This window comes from Typopeltis vanoorti, chromosome 11 (genome assembly GCF_054136105.1).
Source record: "Typopeltis vanoorti isolate ZY-2024b chromosome 11, IOZ_Tvanoo_1.0, whole genome shotgun sequence".
Taxonomy (NCBI): domain Eukaryota; kingdom Metazoa; phylum Arthropoda; class Arachnida; order Uropygi; family Thelyphonidae; genus Typopeltis; species Typopeltis vanoorti.
Genome location: NC_143559.1, coordinates 39,513,954 through 39,526,294, shown reverse-complemented (window position 1 = coordinate 39,526,294; position 12,341 = coordinate 39,513,954). Strand labels below are relative to the sequence as shown.

The following is a 12,341-nucleotide window of genomic DNA, read 5'->3' as shown; positions in this document are numbered from 1 at the left end:
TGCTCAACATTATCACTCTTAATCCAATATTTCTTTGCATATCTGACAAGGGACCACAAGGCTAATCGATCCATCATGCCAGAACAGTTAACATGTAATCCTGGTATCTTTCTGGGTCTGGCTCTGGCTGATGACACCCCCATTATAGACTGCAACCAGTCTAGGTATTAGCTCTCGCAATAATGCATAGCAATACACACACACACATCCATTGTGAATTGTGCTTGGCATTATGCAATACTAAGGCAACTGATGTGACATCAACAACCTCTATATACAAGTGGAGTAGCGATGAAGATATTTCATGTGCACACTTGGCTTACCTTGAGTAAAGGATTAAACAGGAATATAATTATTATTTTAATGGCTAATATAGCCTACTTTTGTTTAGGAGTGCCCCCTTTTTAAATGTCATTGGCTCTTTACTCAAATTTTAGGGAATTACTGAAATGTTATAAAACTAATATATGAAGAATAATATAGGAGGACAATTTGGACATACCTTTTTTGATGTTTTCTGTCTCCTTATCCTGGCGATATGCATTCATCTGCTGTTAACTGTTAAAGGAAGGTAGTTTTGGAAAAGTGGGGGTAAAGTAATGTGGGTGAATTATTTGAAAAAACAACCCGGGTTTTTTACATGTATAATATTATTATTTGGAGATTTATTTGGCACTTGGTTAAACTATAATAAATTTAGTTTAACCCTTTATCCAAGTGTAAGCAAACAAAGTTTGCGCCTAAAAATATATTCAGGATTAGGTAAGGTGGTACATCCCTTGGCAACTCGAAGCAAAGGTGAACCAAGCTCTCAACACTCCTTGTCTCAGTATCTCCCATGATGCAAAGCACATCTCCTTGCAGACATGTATACTGCTATGCATTAAGGGAAGGGCCACTACCCAGACCGGTTTCGACCTTTATTGAGGTCTCGTCAGTGGGAGGCAGACCCAGAGTGGTACCTAGGCAAAAGCAATGGAGAAGTCATATTTACCTATACGAGTTGCCAATTGGTGCATCACCTTATTATTAAATTACTCTGGATTTAGAGAAAGCTGTTGGAGGTTTATTTTGCACTTGGTTAGATTATAGCCAATTTAGTTTAATCCTTCATCCAAGTGTAAGCAAACAAAGTTTGCACCTGAAAATATCTTCAGGACTAGGTAAGGTGGTACATCCCTTGGTAACTCATAGCAAAGGTGGACCAAGCTCTCAACACTATTTGTCTCAGTATCTCCCATAATGCAAAGCACATCTCCTTGCAGACATGTATACTGCTATACATTAAGGGGAGAGTCACTACCCAGACCAGTTTCGACCTTTATTGAGGTCTCGTCAGTGGGAGGCAGACCCAGAGTGGTGATACCAAGGCACAAGCACTGGAGAGGTCATATTTACCTATACAACGAGGTCATATTTACCTATATCCCACTAAGGCCTTAGCAAGGTTCAGTAGAATCACTGTAAACCCATTACCCTTATCCACTTCAGCAGTCACTGTGTTATAAAACGTGAGCAAGTTACTGAGGCATGATCTACCCTTCACAAAACCATGCTGTACCCATACAGTATTGCATTTTCATCTATCCAATCCTGTATTTTCCTCTTGACTATTTTCTCCAAGACCTTGACAACAATTCCTGATATGCTGATCAGTCAGTAATTTACAACAGCAGTCTTGGAACCTCCTTTAAGCAGTGGAACTATTTTCCCCTCTTTCCACCCCCTTGGGACTAACCCAGACCCAAGATGCAAATTAAACAAAATGGTCAATGGCACTGACAATTCTTTAGTCGCTTCACGTACGACACAAGCTGGTATACCATCCAATCCCACAGATGTATCGACATTGAGGTTTTGTAATAGACTATTCACCTCCACTTCATTCACGACAATTCCCGCATAAGCTGTTGGTTCTTTCATTCCTACAATGTCACCAACTGGATGATATACTCTTGCAAAGTGATTCATCTCACTCAGTAATTCCACTATATCAACTGATTCATTTACCTCTCTACCACTGGCATTCTTTAAGATCATTCTGCAGTATACATTTTTTCTTTTACTTGCAACATATCGAGAAAACTGTTTGGGATTCTCTTTAGCCTGCATGGCTAATATTCTTTCATAATCCGCTTTTGCTTTTCTTGCCACACTCGTTACCCATCTAGCCCGCGCTTTACACCGTATATGTGCCTGCGGGTCACCTTTCTCCTTAAATTCCCTCCACAGTTGTTTCTTTTTTTTTTTTTGCAGCTCAAGCTTAATGGTGTTATTCATCCATTTAACCCTTACTTGATTTATTATTCGGACTCTAGGTACACAGTCAGCCTTTGCCTCCTGCAAACACTTCTTAACTGCCTCCCATGCACTATCAACATCCAGCCTTTGCAGTTTTACATGCCATGGCACTGAACCAATCAAGCTCCTAAGCTTGTCATAGTTACCAGCCCGATAATTCCACATGTACCCTGTCTTAATTTTAAATTCCACACCTTTAGCCACCTGCCATGTCAAGGCCCTATGATCACTCTCACCAATTGGTGGCAACGTGGTCATATTCATTGCAGCCAAATTCTCAGATGCAATTACTAGGTCAAGCACTCTCTGACCCCTGGTATTTTCCATTACATGCTGTCGCAGATAGTTATCCCTTAATAATCCCATAAAATCCAATTCCTTCCTCCCATGTGTCCTCTCCTCCTTCCAATCAATGTTACCATAGCTGAAATCTCCCATAATAATTACCCTCCTTCCACTCATTTCTTCTATTTGCTTATGCATACTATCTCCACCATCTATTCCATCACCTGGTTTATAGCAGCATCCAATTGTATATTTTGTTCTGCTAGCCTCAATCTCACACCAAATAGCCTCAAATGTGCTCTTTTCTCTATCCTGCAGTTCAACTTCTATTCTCCTTGGCTGCAGCTCATCAGCTATCATCAATAACACTCCTCCCCCATTTTATTCTCCCTGTCACTCCTGAACACACTATACCCCACTAGCTATATCATCTGCCAACCAAGGCCAAAAATTCTTTCTTCTTGTTCCTAATACTTCTGGCATTAGTATACATGAATTGCAGAAGCCCATTTGTCCAATCCCTATTTTGATGCCTTATACTAAATATCCCGTTCTGATTTGTTGTCCTTCATACTTGCTCGGGCATATTACACACATTCATATGTTCAACTGTCTCCCTAAAGTCTGCATATGTACTTCCCCTTAATAACTCTAGTTTCCCTGATTCTGCACATCCACTTCATTCAACAACACCTTTTCAAGTCTCCATACACCAAATCCATTCAAATGCAAACCATCCATCTTATATAAATCCTTTCGCCCATCGAACTCACTCCGCACGTTCACAAATTTCACACCACTCCTCCTGCATAATCTGCGCATAAAGTCATTAGCAATTATGGTCCTCCCTCTATACTCTTCACTGTCTTACCACAGCAACAGACTCACCATCCTAGCTCTCTCACTCTTCTCTTTTGCTACCTCAAGTAATTACTTCAAATCCTCTCTCATAGCCATTTTGTCTCCTTTCAAATCATTCGTTCCTGCTACTACTATCAATTCTTTCACCCGTTGCTTTTGCACTCTAATAGACTCGCTTACATCCTTAATGTCTGCATCAGGTTGATATGATTTTGTCAAACTTTCATCTATCACACCTTTTACTAAAGAATCGCCGTACAACACTCACTCTTTCATTTTGTTTACACTCACGTCATACTCTTATTTTTCTTATCAATCTTTTGCCGTTTATTAGTTGGTAAGCTCGGTAAACATTTTTGCCAATGCTCCAGCTGCCGATTCACCCTATGTATCGCTCCATGCAACTGTGCGATCTCACTTATTGCATCTGTCTCATCATTTTTATTATCCGTTAATCCATTCTTTCATTCTGTATTTTTACTTTCCTTCTCACTTTCAATGTTGCTCTCACAGTTATCTGGTACTATTTCGCAAATATCACTATTCATACTTCTCATATCATTATTTTCAACATTCTGACTTTCAACAACGATATCACTCTCACGCCCTGAAAAAACACTTTAAATCCTCACATTCCTCACACTTTCTACACACATTCACTCCACTATCATTATCTAACCGCTCTTCTCAAAGCATACATCTCACAAACGGTACATTGAATAAACTCCTTTATATTAAAATTTTTGAACAAAGATGGCGGTCTGGATGCCATTGCATTCCTTCTTATCAGCGCCATGTGCATGCTGTTAATCGTATCTATCAAATTACTAATTGAAATAACTCAGAAAACACACAAAAATCACACAGTCATGCTAAGATATGAAAAGTAAACAATACTACGTAAGATTCAAGCAAATTTATCAATTATTACTTAAAATAATACTTATCTTTTCAGGAGCTCTCTACAAACACTACACACCATGTAGCCCTCTAGTGGCCAACTTTCAATATATATATATATGTTTATATTTAGCATTTATTTATATATATATATATATACAATACAGTGTTCATATATATTTTTAGCGATTAGTTTAGTAGTTACATATGGAATATAATAAAGGACTTGGTGACACATCATTTGTGATTCCAGATCCTCCTTCTCTCACCCACCACATATCCAACTCCCGGGATAGTATACATGCTGCAAACACTGCATGCCACAAAGTCCTCAGCCATTTAAGAACTATATTATAAGGAATATAATAAAGGACTTTGTGGCATGCAGTGTTTGCAGCATGTATGCTTCCTGGGAGTTGGATATGTGGCAGGTGAGAGAAGGGGGGGTGCATATATGCGCAAAATGCAGACAGTAGGAGGAAATTAATGAATTAGATATATTGATAACCGACCTAGTTGGCTTCAGGGATGGGAAATGAATGTCGGGTGACGAGTAGCGTGATAGGAGAGAATGATGAACGGGAGATGAGTAGTGTGATAGGAGAGAATGACGAGTGAAGTATAAATGAGAAAATAAGAGTTGGGAGTGTGGAAGGTGTGAATGACCGTGAAGTTTACAGAGATGGTTTTGATTGGGTAAATGAATGGCGAGTAAGAGTGACTAACTTGCAGAGAAGAGGTGGAATATCTTGTGAACGAGATGAAAAGTATGAAAGATAAGATTAGAAGAATGGAAGAGATGTGTGCAAGGTGAATCAGAGTAGGAGTGAGAGAAAGATTTGGGAATGATAGAAGACAGAGAGAATAGAAGCAGTAGGAGGGAGGGAATGAGAGAGAGGTATGGGAATGATAGAAGAGGAGAGAATGGGAACAGAGGAGAAGAGAGGGAAGGGAATGATAGAAGAGGAGAGGAGAGAATAGGATGAAAAGGATAAGTGGAAGAGAGGGAATGAGAGAGAGTTATGGGAATGATAGAAGAGGAGAGAATGGAAACAGTAGGAGAGAGGGAATGGTAAGAGGTGTAATGTATGGTGACTCAATGATCGGTAGTATGCAAGATAGGATGCGTGAGGAGTGTTTGCCTGGAAGAACAATAGAAAGTGTGGCTATGGCAATTAAGAGGGGTGAAAGGGTGGATGAGATGATTGTGCTGGTAGGAACAAATGACTTGAGAGGTAATGTAAATTGGGCAGCGAAAGATATGAGATTCTTGTTTGAGGTAGTACGAAAGAAGACGCAGAGAGAAAAGATAGTGTGCGTGTTGCCTAGATATGATAGTAATGAGTTGAGCAGAAGAGCAGTAATACTGAATAACATAATAACTAGAATGTGTCAGAAGAGAGGACTGGAATATGTGGATGATTGGAGAACGTTTGAGGACAGAGAGGAATTGTATGCGAGAGACCACTTGCATTTGAATGAGGAAGGACGTAGGCATCTGGAGAGATTACTGTTCTGAATGAGTCAATGTATCAATGCAGGGAAACTAGAATGCCCAAGGTGGATAGTAGCAGGAGTGGCCTCTTGTGGAAAAGGGCACTTGGGAGAAGGGAAGACAACATCAGGTAGTGCTGAGCCAAGTGAAGTCTAGAGGTGATAATTCTGAGTATAGAAATAGTCACATTTTTATGCTTTATACTAATGCCAGGAGTATCTGGAATAAAGGAGAGAAATTGGTGGTGCTGATAGCATCGGCCTGGCCAAAGATTATTGGGATCACTGAGACGTGGTTGACAGAAGAGGATATAATAACAGGAATAGAAGTAGCAGGGTACAGTGTTTTTCAGCAGGATAGGAAGGGAAAGCGTGGTGGTGGAGTACTGCTTATGATAAGTGACGACTTACATCCTCTAAGAGTGGAGGCTTTGGAAGGCAGTGACACTAATGATTTTGAAAGCATATGGTGTGAGGTAGAGATAGGCAAGACAGGATATTTAGTGGGGTGTTGATACAAACCAAGGAGCACAGAGGGTGGACCTCTGTGCTCCTTGTTTGTTTAGAGTCTTGCATGGCAAGTGCAAGAAGAATGATTGTTATGGGAGATTTTAACTACAGCAGTATAAATTGGGGAGAGGAAGATGCATGTAGCAATAAGGGAATGGAATTTCTAGAATTCTTGAGGGACAAATATCTTAGGCAACATGTAATAGAGGGAACAAGAGGTTCAAGAGTTTGGGATTTGGTCATGGCATCAGAAGAGTTGATAATAACTGAGACGACATCTCTCCCACCAGTTGGAGAGAGTCACCATGTGGTTTTGACTTGGAAGATAAATAGACATGCAGGAATATCAAAGAGATGGAACATATGTGGAATTATAAGGCAGGTGATTATAATAGTCTTAGACATCAACTTGGGGGAGTTTCATGGAGGGAGGTATTGGAAGGCCAGGATATCATTAGTGCTTGGGAAATTGTGAAGGAATATTTGTTAGCAGCAATAGTAAGCTGTATTCCACAAGTAAAGAAGAGGACACAATTTGGTGTAAAGTGGATGATAAACAATATTAAACAGGAACTGCATGTGAAAAAGAGGCTATGGAAAATATATAAGGAGACAGGTGAAGAGCAGATGTATGAAGAATATAAGACACAGGCCAGGAGAGTGACTAATATGGTAAAGAAGGTGAAACTGGAATATGAGAAGAGATTGGCCCTAAGATCCAAAGAAAATTCTAGGGAATTTTTTAGCTATGTGGCCAGTAGGAGGAGAAATGATTGTGGAAGAATGACATTGTGGGATAAAAATGGGAACAGAGTGACTGATACAGAGGACATAGTGGAATTGTTCAATGAACACTTTATTGGTGTATTTCATCCTGGTGGAGTAAATTTTAATACTAGAGGAATAGGGCAGGTTCGAGGTTTAGAGGTGCAGGAGGAGAGTATTCCAAATACTGAGTACTCTGGATGTCAGTAAAGCTGTGGGACTGGATGGTATTTCACCATGAGTTTTGAGAGAATGTGCTAAGGAACTGACAGCTCCTTTGACCTGGCTTTTCAATGAAAGTAGCTATGGGAAACGTGCCCAGGGAATGGAAGGAAGATAAGATAGTGCCATTTCATAAGGGTGGTAGCAGATTGGAAGTGTCTAATTATAGGCCAGTTTGTGTGTCATCAGTAGTTGTTACGATTTTGGAGAAATTAGTTAGGGACCGTATACAACATTGGGTAAATGAGGGTAATATTATCTGTGAGAGTCAACATGGATTTGTGAGGGGGGGGGGGGTGCTCTTGTTTTAGTAATATGCTAGCCTATTATAATAAAGTTACAAGAGCAGTAAATGAGGGGAAAAGCATATACTGCCATTTTCTTGGATTTAGCAAAGGCATTTGACAGGGTGCCACATGATAAGCTGATATTTAAGTTGCAGCACAAGGGTTTGGATGTCAGGTTGGTCAACTGGATTCAGGATTGGCTGTCCGATAGGTATCAGAGAGTTGTGTATGGTGCAGCAGTTTCAAGGAGGCAGAGGGCTACAAGTGGGGTCCCACAGGGCTCAGCACTGGGACCTATATTGTTTAACCTTTATATCAATGACATTGTCAGTGGACTACAGGGGATATTCAGTTGTTTGCAGATGATGTAAAGCTGGGAATGGTTATTAGTAATAGTGCAGATGTGGTATTCATGCAAAAGGATTTCAATAAGCTAGACAGATGGGCACATGAATGGGGGTACCAGTTTAATGCAGCAAAGTGTAAGGTCTTGAGGTTGGGACACATCGATGGGATGCTGCATGCCCTATTGGAGGGGATATACTGGAGGATGTAGGAGAGACAAGCGATTTGGGGTTGATGATTGATAGAAATCTGAAATTCAAGGGACATATTGCAAAGGTGGTGAAGGTAACACAGAGGATTGCTGCAATAATGAAAAGGATGCTGACCTGCAGAGATAAAAGAGTTATCATTCCATTGTATAAGACCCTGATCAGACCACACTTAAGACTATTGTTTCAGATTTGGTCTCCAAAATTTGAAGAGGATAAATTAACTTTGGAAAGGGTACAGAGGCAGATAATAAAGACAGTTTCAGGACTGTATAATGTTAGTTATGAGGATAGGCAGAGGGAATGAGGACTGCAGAGTTTGGTGGATAGAAGAAGGAGGGGTGATTGAGACTTTTAAACTGTTGAGAGGTGGTTACAGGGTTGACACCGGGGAGTTCTTTTGCTTAATTGAACAGCAGGAAAGAGTGATGACAAGGGACCATCCCTGGAAGTTACGAAAGGAAACTGTGATCAAGAGGGTGAGAAGTGGTTTCTTTGCATGGAAGGTGGTCGAATCATGGAATGCACTGCCTGATAGAGTGGTGAAAGCTAGAAAGGTCAATGTGTTTAAGGAGTGGTATGATAGACTTGTGTTTCCTAGGAAGGATCTCCCGTGATAAATCTTTTGACTCCTTGGAGGCCTAAATAATAATAATAATAACAATATAAAAAAAAATATGCCTCCTGGCATGTATTGACTGCCTACACTGAAAGCCTTGTCTGTTTAACTACACAATCTCATTCGAACTGTGTGGTTCAAACTATTTACTTTAAAAATTTAAATTAAAACAGTTTGAACCATGATGGTGACAGATTAACGCTGGCCTGGTTGGCCGAGTGGTTAGCATATCCACTCTCCAGCCAAAAAGCAGTGGGTTCAAATCCCACCATTGATGTTTTTGATTGTCTGTGTAAAAACTAGTGATGGTGGTGGTTGGTGGTAGATGAAGTTGGTGGAGTTGAGTGTTGGAGACAGAGTTGTAGAGCAAGTGCCCTCCCCTGATGAGCCTTTAGACTCCCTGGAGGTGTCAAATAATAATAATAATAATAATAATGGAATGCTTCCTATGAGGTTAGACTGAGATTTGTGGATTACAAAAATTAGTTGAAATAGGCAAAAGAGATAGAATATGTTAGAAACATAAATAATTGGGCTGGCAAATGAGTTTGTTCGGTTTATGCGTTAGTACAAGTTTACGCCGCTTTGCCTGTCGCTATTGTTGCGCAATGCAATTGCGCAATTGAAAGGTGACATTTCACATAACCTTTCAGTGAATTTTAGTTTGGCTATTTCAGTTGTGTGTGTGTAACATATTTTTAGAAATGGAAGGAAATAATGTACATTACCTGCATATTTTGCTTTTTTATTTCAAAAAAAGCAAACGAGCTGTGGAGGCCCATAATAAAATATGCAGCATGTATGGGGATGGTGCCTTAACAGAACCCATATGCCAAAAGTGGTTTGCCAAATTCCGTTCTGGAGATTTTGACGTCAGTGATGCGGCTTGCACCGGTCGTCCAACCAAGGTTGATTCCAGTGTTGTGAAGGATATTGTCAACAAAAATCCATCACAAACAGTGCAAGAGATTGCTGAAGTACTGAACATATCCCATACAAGCATTGAAAACCATTTGCACAAGCCGGGACTGGGATATGTTTCAAAACTCAATGTTTGGGTGCTGCATGAATTGACTGAGGCCAATATGACTGCTCGCATATCCATCTGTGAATCGCTGTAGCATCACCAAGAAAACGATCCATTTTTGAAGCAGATGATGACAGGAGATGAAAAATGGGTCATGTATGATAACGTGGCATGTAAAAGTAGGAGCACAAGAGCGAACCTCCACAAAAAAACTCAAAAGTGGGATTGCACCCAAAGAAGATCATGCTCTCTGTGTGTGGTGGGATTATAAAGGTGTTGTCCACTATGAGGTGTTACCGTCAGGCAGAACGATTGATTCAACTGTCTACTGCTCACAGTTAATGCGACTGGCCCGTGCAATTAGCACAAAATACTTGGACTGGTAAATTGGAAAGGAGTTTTCTTTCACCACGACAATGCCAGATCCCCACACATCGTTATCAACCCAGAGTAAATTGTCACATTTTGGCCGGGATGTTTTGCCGCATCCTCGGTACTCACCGCACCTTCCGATTACCACTTATTCCAATCGTTGCAGAATTCTCTGAACGGGAAAACCTTTGCTAATGAGGAGGCCATCAAAAGACACCAGGATCATTTTTTTGCCAGTAAACCTCAGGAGTTTTATGAACACGGCATAATGAAGTTGGTGGATAGATGGCAAGAGGCCACTGATAAAGGTGGTCAATATATAACAGAATAGTATGCATTATATATATATTAAATAAAATGTGTTTCATTGCACTCTGAAAAACTGAATGAACTTATTTGCCAACCCAATACTAATGGGCTTTTATAGGAGATTGATGCAGAAGTTTTAAATGGGTTCAAGGAGATGTATGAGTACAAGAGGTGTTGAATAGTGGCTAGTATAGGAATCCTACCAGTCTTTGGACTCCATGATATGCTTGAGTAATGATAATAATATTTAGGTACTGAAGCAGTGAAAAACATTTGTTGGCTGTATTTAATTTATATGTTAATACCAAATAAACCTACTTTACAAACTTTTGACCTCCACTGCACAAGATTTTCAACAGGTTTGCCTTCCTATTTATCCTATAATTCACAAATTTAAAACTGTATTTCCTAAACATTTAAACTATCACAATCATTCATGATTCTTAACTGACTTTAGCAGAGACAATATCTATATCTAAATTTTTCAGTCACAAAAAAACTTTTCCTTACCTTGAAAATCTAAGAACATACACACCTCTGAGGTGTGTGTATTGATGGCAATAAAGCAGCCACTGGAAGCAATAAATAAGAAAGATGGATATGGAAAAATTCTGTATCAGAAAAGAAAAAAAAAAGAGTCATTAAGAATAATGGACCCAAGCCATTGGTCACAAAATATAATTTTTGTTTAAGACACAGACATAATCCTATCTTTGTAAACTGTTGCATTAACCACAGCAAATCAGCAGGAATCAGTTCCTTTAATCTGTCATTTTTCAATTATCAGGGTGAAACTAATAATCTATTAATACATTTTCCATTTACCATTTTCTGTTAGCATTAATTTTATTACAACAAAAATGTGGTATAATTAACTCTTTTTATTTAATAGAGAGAATTGTTGCGGTGTCCATATCACAATATAGAAATATGTACTCTAGTGAGAGAGTAGAACATTTAATTAAAATTGCATGATTGCACATAAAAGATGGTCACTGTTAAGAATGCAGTAATAATAGTCAGCTGAATTTGAAATTTTCTATTGTTCCCTTAGTTCTTACAATAATGATACTTTGATATTATGAACTAATAATGCTATTACAAATCAGTTTATGATTTGTTAATAGTAGTGCTTTACATGTTGGAAGTTTTTTTTCCCACTTGGTTAGACTATAATAAATTTAGTTTAATCCTTTATCCAAGTGTAAGCACTTGGATAAAGGATTAAACCAAGCACCTGAAGTATCTTTAGGACTGAGGCAACTCATGGTAAAGGTGGACCAAGCTCTCATCACTTCTTGTCTCAGTATTCTCCCATAATGCAAAGCACATCCCCTTGCGGACATGTATAATGCTATGTATTAAGGTAAGGGCCACTACCCAGAGCAGTCTTTATTGAGGTCTTGTCAGTGGGAGCCCTGAAGCTACTTCAGGCGCAAACTTTATTTGCTTACACTTGGATAAAGGATTAAACTAAATTTATTATAATCTAACCAAGTGGGAAAAAACTTCCAACATCTTTCTCTAAATCCAGAGTAATTTAATAATAAGATGGTACACCTTTTGGCAACTCGTATAGGTAAATATGAACTCTCCATTGCTTCTGCCTTAGTATCACCACTTCTGGGTCTGGCTCCCACTGATGAGACCTCAATAAAGGTCGAAACCGGTCTGGGTAGTGGCCCTTCCCTTAATGCATAGCAGTATACATGTCTGCAAGGAGATGTGCTTTGCATCATGGGAGATACTGAGACAAGGAGTGATGAGAGCTTGGTCCACCTTTACCACGAGTTGCCTCAGTCCTGAAGATACTTCAAGCGCAAACTTTGTTTGCT

The 12,341-nt window shown here is 39.5% G+C and overlaps 1 protein-coding gene across 1 annotated transcript in view; it reads right to left on the bottom strand.

Moving 5' to 3' along the window:
* LOC150101456 (WD repeat-containing protein 27-like) overlaps positions 1–12,341 on the bottom strand; it is a 151,341-nt gene that overhangs the window by 123,851 nt on the left and 15,149 nt on the right. Inside the window, exon 2 of the mRNA XM_090400800.1 lies at positions 11,017–11,117. Within this exon, the coding sequence (XP_090256926.1) occupies positions 11,017–11,117 (101 nt within the window). The remainder of the gene's footprint in view (positions 1–11,016; positions 11,118–12,341) is intronic.